General features: G+C 37.6%; 2 protein-coding genes across 4 annotated transcripts; both read left to right on the top strand.

Annotated features, from left to right (window-relative positions):
• The first annotated feature begins 298 nt into the window (after window positions 1-298).
• Window positions 299-6,553, top strand: eif4ebp2 (eukaryotic translation initiation factor 4E binding protein 2). The gene is made up of 3 exons (XM_014987260.2): window positions 299-619; window positions 2,177-2,356; window positions 3,632-6,553. The coding sequence occupies exons 1-3, from the start codon at window positions 487-489 to the stop codon at window positions 3,661-3,663; spliced, it is 345 nt and encodes a 114-aa protein (XP_014842746.2). The 5' UTR covers window positions 299-486; the 3' UTR covers window positions 3,664-6,553.
• A 909-nt stretch (window positions 6,554-7,462) lies between these two features.
• rps24 (ribosomal protein S24) lies at window positions 7,463-12,914 on the top strand. Of its 3 annotated transcripts, none has more exons than XM_014987264.2 (5): window positions 7,463-7,621; window positions 8,418-8,483; window positions 8,568-8,777; window positions 11,348-11,461; window positions 12,832-12,914. In XM_014987264.2, the coding sequence occupies exons 1-5, from the start codon at window positions 7,478-7,480 to the stop codon at window positions 12,832-12,834; spliced, it is 537 nt and encodes a 178-aa protein (XP_014842750.2). In that variant the 5' UTR covers window positions 7,463-7,477; the 3' UTR covers window positions 12,835-12,914. The 3 variants fall into 3 exon arrangements, with proteins under 3 accessions (XP_014842750.2, XP_087869190.1, XP_087869189.1); XM_088013064.1 differs by having other exon boundaries at window positions 12,310-12,914; XM_088013063.1 differs by lacking the exon at window positions 12,832-12,914 and having other exon boundaries at window positions 11,348-11,470.
• Window positions 12,915-14,836: the final 1,922 nt, after the last annotated feature.

The raw sequence follows: 14,836 nt of genomic DNA, 5'->3' as shown, positions 1-14,836 counted from the left end.
GTCACTGCCCATCTCTTTATGTAACCCATAAGTTGCATTAAAATTTAATTTAAAAAAAAACTTTTGTAATTTACAAATCTGAAAAATGCTATTTTACTTTTTGAACTGAAGTACTGAAACAAACAAACAAAAAAACTTCTATTTAATGTTTTATTTGGTAAGATACATCAGTATCATCTTTTTGTTGTTGACAAATGCCATGAACACAAATGTTTCTTTAATCATAACCAGACAATCATTTCAGATTTTCATAAACAGATGGTGACGTAGCGCTCACAACGTCATATCCCCCCTCAGCTCGTCGTGCTTCCTGCCTTGCTGAGGGAGGGGACGGTGCTGACGGCTGGTAGGACGAACGGAGAGCCGAGAAAGCTTTCGGGAAGCTGTAAAAAAGTGGGGAACGGCCCGGGTTTCCACCGTCCGTCGGGAGATAAGCACCACAGTTTTCTGTAGCTGCTGGATTTGTCACCGAACAGGCGCCGAAAAATGTCGACCAGTCGTCAGCTTAGCGAGAGCAGGGCCATCCCGACCAGGACGGTGTTGATCAACGACACAACGCAGCTACCTCATGACTACTGTACCACCCCTGGAGGCACTTTATTTTCCACCACTCCTGGAGGTGAGAAGACCTGCTTTGCTCTGTAGTTTAATCAGATGTGTCTGTTTTTGTCTTACTTAACTGGTAATATTTTCTATCTGCGTGGCCTAGCCTGAGTTGTCATCCTGACCAAAACAAAAACAAAGATTAGACCCACCCATCGGGCCCCTAGCTGCTTCCTGATTGGCTTTTTAACATCGCAGAGATTCTCATGGTTGCGTTACCTGACATTGGACTTGCACAGGTCTAAACTAGTTGTGTTGGCAATATAGACTGAACGTTTCATCACGATATTTTTGTTGTACTATTGTGATAACGATAAATGTGACGATAAAAACGATAATTATTGTGTTTTTTATGTGACTCTATGACTGTGACTGGGTGTCATATAGCCTCACAAACACATATACTGCTCTTGGAAAAACATTCAATGCGCTACTTTAGGACATCAGTCATATAAAGACGTGTGATTGCATCACTAAGCTACACACAGTAATCATATTTTATAATTGCTGATATTTATTGATGATTTCATTGGTCAAAGTGAAGAAAATAGTAAAACTAACAATTTCGACAATACAGACAGCTTTGGGTTAAAAAAAACAACTTGGAATTTCTCATAACAATGATAAATCGATTCTTATCATGACAGGAAGTTTATCACGATAAATGATAAACAGTATGATAAATGACCACCCCCTAGTCTAACTATAGAATCTAACAAGTGATTCTGTTAAATTACTGGAATATAGGTGGATCACATTGATGGAGCAGAGCCAGATGGATGACTTATTACAAGGCTGATTGCAAAATGTGGGCTCTGAACTTAGTGAAGATATTGCCACATATTGTATTGCTGCATAACTGGTTTCTGGTATGATTTCACCTACTTCTGTGCAAAGACGGGGGCAGGGGGGAATCTTTATATATGTACATTTTAAAAAAGCTAAGTAGAGTTATTGTGTACTATTATCTCTACAGCCTACATCTAACTAAACAATGTAGTGTTTTTTTTCCCCCTTTTTACTTTTTTAAAAACTAAACACAGCTACAGTGAAATGGCTGTACTTCACAATGTCTGGAGTGTGTGTCTATTAATATTTTAAAATAACTTGTTTCTTGTTGATGCTTATACAATTAAACACTTATACCAAACACAAGAAGTGTAAGGTAAGAAGTGTATTGGAACACTTCTTACCACATGATACAGAGGTTACCGCCATCAAAATGAGAAAACTATTAAAATATTTACATTGGTATATTTCTAATTTCAGCTCTTACCTCTTCATTTCCAAGGGTGCATCTGAAAAATCTTCTCTTGTGAAAGAGAATGGTGTAGAAAGGCCACCATTTCTTGCCACTTCATTTAGGAAGTGGTTAGTGGAGGGCAAGTTGTGACTTGTATACTCACAACTATTATGCAGGTAGCACATATTATTTTATACAAGGAAGCAAATTACTTTTTGCGTTGTTGTTTCAAAGTACCACACGTATAATCTCCAAGCATATTGAGGACTAGCTAAAATGTAAATATACTTTGTAAGATTAGTAAAATAATCTCCTTTTGTCTCATTGAAGGAACCCGGATCATTTACGACCGCAAGTTTCTGCTGGACAGGCGCAATTCTCCCATCGCTCAGACTCCTCCTGCACATCTGCCTGTCATCCCTGGAGTGACCAGCCAACATGTCCTGAGTGAGAACCAGAAGAACGAAGCCAACAACCACATCAACAACCGTGATGGCAAACCCACTACAGGTCAGAGTTACAGAAAAAGATTGTGCTTGCTTTCAGTGCGTGCTGTTTATTCATGAAAGTGATGGAAACTAGGTAGAAAAGGAGAGCCAGAGTGCCACAAAACCGCAACTTGCATTAGAGCAGTTTTTACGTGGACAGACCAAGGTCAGAAACCTGCAGCTTTTTAAGTGACGTTTACGCCTTTGGACACATGACTGCAGGAAAAAGAACTGGCAAGAATCGAAAATACTTCAGAAAACAATTGGTAACGCCCGGTATGAGGTGGAGATTATTAATAAGGATCCAAAAGACAGTTGCAACTATTCAGGCCAAACCTCATGTAACAGATTATGTCGATATAGAAACCAGCTGAGCAGCATAGCTGTTTTTGTCATGCAAGAACAGAAAGGCATTGTTCTGTCAAAGCTATGGACGAACCTTTAAATTGTATATGTAATTGTCACACAGAGAGTTAAAATGGGTGACTTTATAAAACCAAAAATACTTCTTGGATAATTTATGAAGAGATTTCTAAGTTATAACTATACAATCTATTAAAGTTAGTTGTTAAGAGGTTTTGTTTCCTTAAAAGTTGCATTTTGTTCTTGGCCAGACAGATAAAATTTCAACTCATCTGTCCAAAGAACGTTGTTCCAGATGTCTTGGTTTCTATCTTTGTTCTCTCTGGAAAAAGTTTGCTTGTGCCATGTATTTTTTCTTTTTTTTCTTTTTTGAGAGTTAAAACATCCTCCTTCTATATTAACAGGAACGAGAGGCTTCTGTAGATCCTGTAAATATATTTTAGAGTTATTCTTCCAAAACCTCGTGGGAGGACATGTTATTGCCAGAAAGAACAAATTTTACCTTTTGGGCCACAAAAGTTACCAGTTCTCAAACCGGTCAGTTTGACCCAGAACACCAGGGCCTCTGCTAGGAAGCAGAAGATGAAGAGGGATTTTCTTTCTTAGCGTCACAGAGAGTCAAAGGATCCATGTACATCGACAAAAGGCTGAGTTGATGAACGAAGCGTTCCAGAAATGCTTCATGTGACGTCCAGCAGGGGTCACACGTTGGCTGTTTAGCTGTGGAAAAACCAAAACAATCGTCTTTAAAACCGAGTCTTGTACCAGCTAAAGTATTTGCTGATGTCAAGAAGTAGAAATATTTCAGTTGAAAATCTCTAAATGATCACTGCTTGCTGTTTTTGTTTTATTAGTTTATTAAAAGTGTTCCTGTAGTTTTTTGGTTTTTTTTTTTTTTTTTAACAAATTGCTCTGGTTTTCCTTTGTCTTTAAGGTGACGACGCCCAGTTTGAAATGGACATCTAACCGCCTGGGGCCACACCAGCATAAGGAAATGACCTGGCACTGTGTGTGCCAGTGGCTTGGCTTATAGAAACCAATGTTGTGAGCCCTCATGGCAGCCATCTTTGTTAGCTCTTTGTCTCACTGCTGGATGTAATGTTTTTAAACCCCAGGGCGATTCGGTATACCTTACATGCACATACAGAGCGGCCAAGTCCGAAAACTAGGGTTATCTGAGTAACAATGGATCGCAGTACAAATTTCAAACATTTTCATTAAAAGGGACTTGAATATTTTGCACCCCAAAAATTAGTCAGTTTTTGTGCTCATTTTACAGCTTTCTGAGAGTCCAAACTGGAAATATAAACATTATTCCAAATTAATTTGAGAAAGAAGTACCGTATTTTCCGTACTATAAGGCGCACCTAAAAACCTTCAATTTCCTCAAAAGCCGACAGTGCGCCTTATAATCCGGTGCGCCTTATATATGGACCAATATTGAGCCACAACAGGTCTAGCAACGGACCTTACCACAGGGGCCGCATTTCATTGGCTAATGCCCATTTTACGTCACAGCGCAGCTACCACGTGCGTGACCGTCTCACAAACACAAGCTACAGTACTAAACACATGCTAATGTACATTGTGGACCATCAAAACCATGAATGCCGACTTACCCAGCCTTGCAAGAACAATAGGCATCAGTGATCTTGTCCACAGCTATATGCTGAGGGTGTGAGGATCTGCTGTTTTCCTCATCTGTCGGTAGCTTTTAGCTGTGACGCGCACAATGTTAGAGGCATCCCGTGGCTCAAACACCTTGATGTCGTCCAAAAAAGATGACATGAACTTGTTGGTTCCCCTGTCCATTGTCGTGGCTGATATTTTGTGAAAATCCGGCAGAAATGCTACGCTAATTAACTCAGATCGAAATGAAAGACCTCATGTTTATACAGACATGCAGTAAGCTGCTTACGTAGTTGGTCCACTACGGTTCTTTTTCCCCCGTAGAAGAAGAAATGCGCGGTGCATGCTGGGATAGTTGTCAGAACGTTGGTTTGTTAATAAAGTTTGATAATACATTTAAAGCCAGGGGGGGAGGGGCAGGGGAAGAGAGACAGAGACTCTCTGCAGCATGTCGGTTGGTCTGTGTTACCCAGAAAGCAGTTGGGCATAATATCGCAACACCAACACCGTGAGTGAAACAACAACTGGGCCAGCCTACTATATAAAGTACTTGGGGACCACTTCTTTATAAATGTGGATGTGTAATAATAGAGTATGACGCGTCTATTCTATGCGCCTTATAATGCGGTGCGCCTAATATATGAAAAAAGTCCTAAAATAGGCCATTCAGTGAAGGTGCGCCTTATAATCCCGTGCGCCTTATAGTGCGGAAAATACGGTAGTACTTTTTTTTTTTTTTTTTTACTTTGGAATTAAAAAACTTTGATATTCTTCCGTCTTTGTTTTTAAAGACCTCTGGTTTTCTGTTTGTTTGTTGTTGTTTTTTTTTTAAACTACTCCAATAACTGCAGGATCCATAACCACTTGGACCGCTTTGATTCCAGTAATGGTACCTGATGAAATGCTGTATAATTCTTGTTTTTCTATTAGGAAAGGACCTAACACCATTCCAAGCATTTAATCCCAAATTTCCCAACATTTTGCTGCAATATTTCATTTGTAAGACTCCAGGAAAAAAATGCTTAAAAACAAATTTAGGGCAAAATTAAGCAGATATAAATCATCGGATAATTGAATATCAAATGAAGCACAGACGTAAGCGGCTTAAAATATTTCTTGAAATTAATTTCAGCAAAGTACAACAATATCAAGTAACTTAAGTTGGCAAAGATGAACCCCACCCTTTTCTCATATTTGTTATAACAGCTAATAAGCCTAAGGAGGAGGCGGTGTATGGACGAACATGACCGGTGTTTTTAAATATCCAGACGTCGGGGTGGTTAATATCCCTATGTACATTTTTGCATGGGATACAACAAAATCCATTTTAAAACTTGAATAAATTTAAATGTTTTTTAAACATTTATTATATTTGAATACAATTTTAGTATTAAGGCTTTGCCGGGGCGTTCGCTCTGTCCAGGCCTTCTAGATTTCATGTCAAGGAAACGGATAACCGTGTGTGCATTGGGCTTGATAGATGCTCTCCATAAACTGATCTGACATTAATATTCTTATTTCCATGCATCCTGCCTGCACATGCCTTATTTAACATGAAATGCAGTGACTAGTTTCCTTGCCATCTATTTGTATTTTCTGACAGATGTTTATTTTTTCACAGTAGCGTTAAAACAGGTTATATTTTGCTTGGTCAGTGAGTAAAAGGTATTTTTATTTTCTTGATGATTTTCTTACGCGGATTGGTATAAGGTTTGGAAGCGTGATCGCGCATGTGAGACTGACGTTTTACGTGACAACATGGTAAAAGTGCCACTCACTCATTTTAATCTAGTGTTTAATTCATTTGTTTTACTCCAAAGTTCTCTCTGCTACTTGGCAAACAAGTAATCATGTTTTCCATGCAGTTTTCTTTCTCCGTTTGACAGGAGCCACTGACTGATGTTTGTCGAATATTATTTTTCATTTCTTTTAGCTATGTAATTACATTTGGCAAAGTCTGGTGAAAATTTCATCCACGAGTTGCTTAAAATTATGTTTGCATCGCACCTTATGGCCGACAAGTCTTTATATTAAGGTATCGTAATCCAGGTGGCAGATTTATTTCCAATCCATTTGATTTGATGAGGGTTAAACAATATGCTTCGAAAGAGATTGGACACAAACTTACTGTAACCTTCTGTTTGGATTTAAAATAACTTTTATTTCAAATGAAACTCCAATGCCAGTGGACACTGTTGCTGCAAGATCAATAAAATTCTGTAACAGATTTTGTATCCTTGTCTTTTTTTATTTTACTCAACTTAATTGCAAAGGTGGCAGATTTTGCAACACTGACCATGATGATCTATCATGAATACAGTTTATTACCATCAGGTTGAAAAATGTAGGGCTTAATAGGGGTAAGCTGATAAATGCTGTTGTGCACTACTCATTTCTGAAACTGACGACTACCCAGAGTTATGCTATCTGCTGCTAATCCTACAGTGTAATTTCTTCAATTTGGCTCTGTTTGTGTAGCTGTAATGAACAGTTCTGTATTGCAGAACAAATTTTAGCTTTCAGCTGACAGTAAAGAAGTATTCACATTTCAGAGCGGATGGCCTTAGTTACTACATTGCTTTGACTTTGGTATGACCAGCCTCCTGTCTCATTTCTTCCCACTGATTTTGACATTCATTTATTATTCATGATATTGTGAATTGAATTTTTTATTTGCACCTTAGTTAAATATATTTGCAGGTTCTAGTAACTGACATAAGAGGCATTATTAAATTAATAATTTAAATGAAACTAAAGGTTTATACTCAAGCTGAAGTGGATTCAAACAATGAGAATAATCTAGCTTACCCAAGGTAATCTAATAAACTTCTTTTAAATTTCTAAATGATCACTGCTTGCTGTTTTTTGTTTATTAGTTGAGTGCTTTATTAAAAGTGTTCCTTAAAGTCTTTTAAAAAACTTTTAAAATAAAGCAATGATTTAAGTTCAGATTTTTGTTTTAAACTTACTTGAAATTTTAGAATAATGGGTATTATAAAAGGTATACAATTTATCTTCCCATTTAACTTGTTTGCCCACTAAGTAAGGTCATGGAGGAATCACGGACAATTCAACTTATTACGAAAATGCTTAACTAAATTAAATGCTTAACTAAATTAAAACTAAATTAAATGCTTAATTTAGGCTAGGTATGTACAGTAGATATGTTTATAATGCGTGTTTTACATCAGGCACTACCACTACACTCCCTTGTCATTCTGTGCAGGCAATAATCCGGGCTGCCGCTGGTCCTTCTTCCTCTTTTACGTCCCTGAGCGAGGCCGGCGTCAAAATGGTGAGTGTCAGGGAAAAAATACAACTAAAATCCGTTCAATATCGAGGCCATCCGTGCACCAACACACTCGTACTACATATTAACTGATACGTTGTTTTTCCTTTTTTTGATCCTGGCAATATTAATCAACAATAAGAAATTTTGACTAAGTTATACAGTACATTTCACAATTTAGCCTGATACCTGTCCGACAGATACACACGCCCGTCTTCCCTGCTTTAAATGAGTTTCAATAATTTACTTTTCTTTGTTCGCATTTATGATTAGAAATAGTCAACTAACGTTTTCGTGATTTGTGCCGTTTTCAACTGGTAAAACACAAATCTGTTAGCCTAATGTCGATAACATTAGCATGCACTCCCTAAATATGCTAATAACGCGGCCCATGTGTGAGTAGACAGTAAAATGCACACAGCTGCCACAATCGGGACTAGAAACATAGAAATCAAGCAAATTTAGGTGAAAACGAATTCAGATCTTTGCCTTAGAAACGGAGATAATCAGATATAAATGTCTCTTTATGACGTTTCAACTAATGCCTGGAGGAGTTGCATGCTTAGCAATATATCCCATAGATATGAACAGTTTCAGTTGGCTTGTTTGAAATTGCAGTCTGTTTACCTGAAAGGTATGGTAGGTTTTCACATGCATATAACATATTACCACTACAGGTACTTGAGTTATTATGAACACTTTCCTCAGAAACTTGCATCAAAATACGTGAGCTGTTCCTCAACAGTAAACCTTTCAGCCAACACCTGCAGCTTGTGTAGTTAATCTTTGTCCTCATTTTCAGAACGACACAGTAACAGTCAGGACCCGCAAGTTTATGACTAACCGACTGCTTCAGAGGAAGCAGATGGTAAGTTTTCACATGTTCTGCCACCATCTTTGTAGTTCGTCTGTCAAACAAAGATGTTTACAAAGTGCTCTAACGTCTTTATAGGTTGTTGATGTCCTCCATCCTGGCAAGGCCACGGTCCCAAAGACTGAAATCAGGGAGAAGCTTGCCAAGATGTACAAGACCACCCCCGATGTTGTATTTGTCTTTGGCTTCAGGACTCAGTTCGGCGGTGGCAAGACAACAGGCTTTGCTATGGTCTACGACTCTTTAGACTATGCCAAGAAGAATGAACCCAAACACAGACTTGCCAGGGTGAGTGTGGAACTTTTTTTTTTTCTGTACAATTGAGGAAACTGAAAAATAAAACTACTCTTTGGTGTTCATTTTTCCCAACTTTTAATATATAGGTTATTGATGCCCCCTGTTTATTATTCAGCAGAATAATAATGCAATTTTGTGCATGCATGCAGTTTCATAGAAAGTTGTTTGTAGGTAGCAATAAAATTACTTTCTGGTGGGTCTCCTTCATGCTGTATATGCTTGAAGGAGTAGTTGTTTTTTTTGTTGTTTTTTTTAAACACACCCTTAGCATGTCACAGTCTACAACAAATATATTGTCACTTGTACGCCAAAATATCTTGATTTAGAAATTAATTTTGAAGTTGGCTTTAAGTGTATAATTTCTGATACATTCATTCTTAAGGTTGTACTTTAGCAACTAATCAAGCTATGTGGAGTATTCTTTGTTGTGAGCACATTTTGCAGACCTTCAACATGGATTGTAGGGTGTTGGTGATGCACTGCTGCTTCACAGTCCTATGTGCCTGTGCTAGGATCCTGCAATCAGTACTGCATTGAAGCAGTTTGAATCTTGTCCCGAAAGCCACTCTGGTTTTTATACTTCTGATCCATCTTGGGGAAGTAGTCACAAATTTAACTCTGGTTTGATCTGTAATCTGTAAGACCGTTTTGGAATCAGTGAGATGTGATTTAAAGCAAAAAGCAGCTCAGTCTGAGCAGAGAGGGGCCCGTTGATGGCCAAACCTTCAACACACAATCATGTAATTCAGTATTAATATATTTTTTTTACAACATTCTGAATTGATTATACTTTATATTTTAGACACCGTAAAACTAATGACATCTGCGTTCTTTGTCTAGCGTCAGTTTTTATGAATCCACAGCCACCAGCCAGATTTTTTTTCCTTTTCTGCTGTTTTGATGATTTTGACATTTTAAAAATTCATGATCAGGGTTTTCTAATATTGAAAAAAGATTTGTTGGCCTATCAAAAAAAAAGTTAAAACAATGTCCTTATATCGTTAGTATTGGTCACATATTCAGTTTCTTTCAGTTTTAAAGTCACTAAGCTGTATATTCTTTAGTGTTTAGGTTGTGCTAAATGTTCCTTTTTATGGAACTATCACCTTCTCATGTTCGCCTTTGCCTATTTCATACATTTTCAGGTTTTTGATTGTTTAGTTTCCAATCGTATATCAAATCTTTGTCGCTAGGGAGACGTTTCATTCATTGGCTTGCAATGATAAGCAGTGATTTGAAGTAATTATATATGGCCCTCAAATCACATATATTAGTAGGAGTTACTCATTTATTTTGATCATAATTTTATATTTTATCCATCGACAGGGATCAGATGCACAATAAATGGGAATCAAATATGATAAAAACATTTCATATACAACAAAGTTTAGACTTAGAGATTTGAGATTTTTAACAGTTTTCTCCATAATTCATATAGTACAGTGTAAACAATTATTAGGCAAGTGAATATTTTGACTTTGTCATCATTTTTAGGTGTGTTTTTGATCTCCAAGTTGATTAAACTAGAACAGTGGTTCTTAACCTTTTTTTGAGGTACCGAACCCCCCAGTTTCATATGCGCATTCACTGAACGACACCCCCCTCAACACAGAAAATAATTTGCGGTATTCTGATTTATTAATGTAATTATATTAGTTGTATTACCTCTCCCACGCCACTAGAGGTAGTACCAAACCCGAAAAGATGTGACTAAGGAGCAGATTTAGACTATAGAATTTGGTAAAAACGGTCAGCTTTACTGAAGTTCAAATCCATGCTGAGAGTGGAACTTCTTCCCGCAGCACTGATTGGCTAAGCAATGTAACGTGATCCTCTGGAGCAAGTCATGGCAAAACGGGGCGTCATCACGACTTTACACAGTGTGTCTTTACCTCCGCGGCAGAGGCTCCGCCGAACCCCTGAGACCGACTCATCGAACCCCTGGGGTTCGATCGAACCCAGGTTAAGAACCACTGAACTAGAATGTTAAATGGACTTAAGCAGAGCAAGTGATGAGTAATGAGGGAGGGTGTGGCCTAAAGAGATCGATGACGTATATCAAGGTTATTAAGCATCTTCTTTTTTTTTTTTTTTTTGCCAAAATGGGTGGAAAAAAGAGATTTAAACAACTTTAAAATGTCAAGAAATGGCCAAAAGTCAGATGGATATACTGCAACCTACCTGGAGTACCTAGAAGTACAAGTAACATATTTTTTGTATCATTCTCACTTAAATAGATCAAAACAACAAAGGGAGAGGCAAAAATTTATTTTTCTTTTAATTCTGCACAATAATTGTCCATAGATATTCTCCTAAGAAAGCCAACACCTCACTTTTACTCTCTTAAGGTTTGTTAACATTTTACATTAATTGAGAGATCGGTAGTTGGTGATGAAGAAAATGGCCAATCTGTGGGTGTAATTTGTCCAAGGGCCTACCATGTTAAAGTAGATTTTTATTGACCTCTCATGATTTGCTTGGCTGCACTTTGACAGCTGCCTGACTGCATGCTGATAATAAAGAGCTGCAGTAGTAATAATGTTTCGTTTCTTTCCCCATAGCATGGTCTGTATGAGAAAAAGAAGACCTCAAGGAAACAGCGCAAGGAACGCAAGAACAGAATGAAGAAAGTACGAGGCATCAAGAAGGCCAGTGTTGGAGCTGCTGGCAAAAAGGTACAGTGACAGTGAAGCACATTTATGAAATCAAAGTGATTATGCCGGTGAAAGTTTGCCAGAAGAACATTTTTACAAACACAACGTGTAATCTTCTACGACATTTCCCTGCACACCCTATTCTTTTTCCAACATCATTATTCTTGTGTTTTTCTCCTGCTTTCCCCCCATTTTAATTTGTTCCTCATCTTTCCAACTTTGTCACATTGTCTTCGGAAACTGTAGAAGGTAAATGTAGTCCATAAGAGGATTAACTGCATCGTGTTGATCATCCTGGATGGCAGCTAACTCCTGCCTCTGTACCCTGGCCTAACAGAGAAGCCATAACACTTTTCCTATTTTAATGTATTTTCTGCATGATCTAAGCCTTAGATTATTACTGAGCTGCTGTCTCCTCCTCCTAGTACTAATCAGTAAAAAATAATGTGGTAGATGTTTATTTTTTTGGAAAAGTGATGATGGTAAAAGGAGATTCCCACTAGCTGATTTGTTTTTACAGATGCACTAACCAGTTGTAGCCCCTGGTGTAGTTTTCATAGTGTACACTTCTACCCCTCACCCCTGTAGCACCAGTCTGTGATCCAAGTGTTTTAACTCTTAAACTCTGGATTTACAAAGCTTGCTTGGCTTTAGAGTATTCTCCATTGTAGTGTGCTGTTCCAGCTGATTGCTTAAGTAGCAGTAGGAAACATATTCTGACATATTGTGTATATTGGCGTAGTTCTTGGATGTGATGCAGGTCCATTCAGAAATCTTTTCTGCTCCATGTTTGAACTTTTAACATGTCAATTTTATTTTTGTTCCACTTTTTTGTTCTTCACTTTGCTTCCCGTGGATTTCTTTTGCAGAAATGAAGTTTTCAGTTTTGCAGGTATCAAAGCAGAAAAGCATGGTGTGCCATTGTGTTGCACATCCTAAACTGGTAGCCACGAGCTGTGCCATGCATGTCACTACTTTTCCCAGTAGCTTTTCCTTCAGTGATTCTTCCTCTTCTGTGTTTTAGACTTTTTCTGATGTGATGGGATTATCTACTGGGCTTTCCCCTGTTTTCACTTAAAATTAAACACAAGTGCTTTTATTAGACCATGACGTTAACTTGAACCTAAGATTAAGAGCCGCATGTTGGTAGAAAGTTCTGTGGTGTGTTTGTGGGGCTGGGGCATCTGAATCTAAAGATTGCTTGTGTGTGAAACATTTATTCTGAAATTTAAGGTCTAAAACCTGTGAAGAATGGTATTGTTTAATAAAATACTTATTTTTGTTTTTGCTGTTTGTTACTCTAACCTCAAAATAGTGAAAGTAGAAACCATGCTCTCATTCTTAGCAGTTCAGTTTGCTGTGACGCTAATGCTGCTGCTTTCTCCCTGCAGTGAGTCCAGACGGCCAGCGGGTGTCTTCGTGCTCAAGATGGTCTTGTATATTGTCATCAAATAAAGTTTTGGGAAAAAAGACACCCTGTGACTCTTCATTTGTGTTGCCCCTTCACACTTATGTGATTAAGTTCAGTGCACATCATGTTTTTTGATTTTGATTTTTAAATGTAAAATAAAAAAAAAGTTACACCTGTTCATGTTCAAAACTGGTTGTTCAGTAGTATCACTATCTTACATTTCTTCAAATTCGGGAATAGCATTGTTATAAAAACATGTGTATATCACTTTAAGAAACTAAATTTATAACATTTTTCTGACTTTCAAACCATTCCCGAACATGACAATTTCCCACTTCGGATGTTCGTGAAATATCGATGCTGTTGGACAAACTCTGACTGCAGCCAAGCCTCGTAACTGAGAGGGATGTGGGCTCAGGGTGCAAAAGGTCAAGACGGCTGGGAAAAGAAAGTAGTAAAGAAGCTTTAATTATGACTGATTCCACAACTTGAAACCAGAATATTGCTGTTACATGATTTCCTATCTGTAGCCACAGTGGAGTGGCTCAACTGGAACATTTTTCAAGTCATTCCATTACTTTTTCTGGCATCTGATTGAAAGCTCTTTAAACTAAAAACTAGAATTATCAGAACATTTCATTTTTTATTACTGACTTCTAAAAAAAAAAAAAAATTGATTGCAAACTAAAAGAAAATTGCAGTACATCAAAGGAAAAGTACTGACCAGTGTACTGAAATTTAATGTGTATCAGTGTTTCTCTGCTTAAGCTGCTGTTTGACCTAGAAGTTAAAACATTAATGTTTTTATTTAAGATGGCACACTGTTCCAAATCTGGAATAATTCAAGATGGCAGACAGTCCAAAATTTGTTTGCTGAGTTAAAGTCTCCATTCACAACTTTTCAAATCATTTTACTAAATTACCTCAGAAGACAGTAAAAACGTTTAAAAATATGTTTCTCTACAAAACTATTTGATGTTACTTTTTCTGCATTTTACAATGACACTACTGCATTTGTTTCTGATCTAAAACTTTCAGCGCTTGAAAAGACAAGGACATCACAGGCTTTGTTTTTTTTTGGTGGTTGTAATATCGGAAATAACCACATGAGGGCTCCCTGCACTGAAAGCTTTGAATTAACTCAGACTTTGAACAGGAAAAATTAAGTACATGGCCAAAAGAATCAAGTAATTCACTTAAATGCTCTGCAGCTTGTGCTGAATATTAAGCAACAGCCAGGTCAGAGAGAGTCTAGACTTTCTTTTTTTTTTAGTTTATGAATTAACAACATGGGGAGCACAATACATATCCCTTTGCGCAAAGTGACCTTTCAAATAATTTGCATCGAAATAACCTGAGACTAAATATTAAAATGCCAGGAAATTGTTTGTCCTAGGGGGAGCCCCTACTCCACACCTGTCTCTGTTTGACGCCCTTTCTTATTTGATTTCAGAGCGAGTGCGTTGTTTGGAGAGGTGAAGTTTTTGGAGTTGAAACAAATCTCCATATTCATCAAGAAATAATATATATTTTTTAAGTGTACACTCCTCTGTTTTGAATATTTTAACACTATCTTCAACCTTGTATTGTAACATATTTCCATATCTTTTTGTGGCTTTGAATGTTTCAATGTAGGCCAGACATCTCTCCTCTTTGCTTACATCACCAGGACGAAAAGGGAATCAGTTGCTTAAAGGCACGTCCATTGACACATTTTGAGTTGGGGGTGGGGGGTGTGGAGTGTCTTTCCCAGTTTGGAGGTCTATATATAGACTCCCAGCATCCCTGTGGATATTATTCCATTAGAGCCAATAGGCAAAGATTAAACACTGAAGGTTAATCAGAATAGTTACTGTGATTGTCCTATAAACTACACCAACATTATTCAGACCCATTGAACTTCTTCCCATTAGTCAGTATGTCAAAATTGGATTGAGTTTTATTTTAGGGCTTTAGGGTCGTCCTGCTGGAAACCATCAGTGTCA

This window comes from Poecilia mexicana, unplaced genomic scaffold, assembly GCF_051168715.1.
Source record: "Poecilia mexicana isolate PSO_F unplaced genomic scaffold, ASM5116871v1 scaffold_15, whole genome shotgun sequence".
Classification (NCBI taxonomy): domain Eukaryota; kingdom Metazoa; phylum Chordata; class Actinopteri; order Cyprinodontiformes; family Poeciliidae; genus Poecilia; species Poecilia mexicana.
The sequence above is the reverse complement of the archived record's forward strand: the minus strand, read 5'-3'. Positions and strand labels throughout refer to the sequence as shown.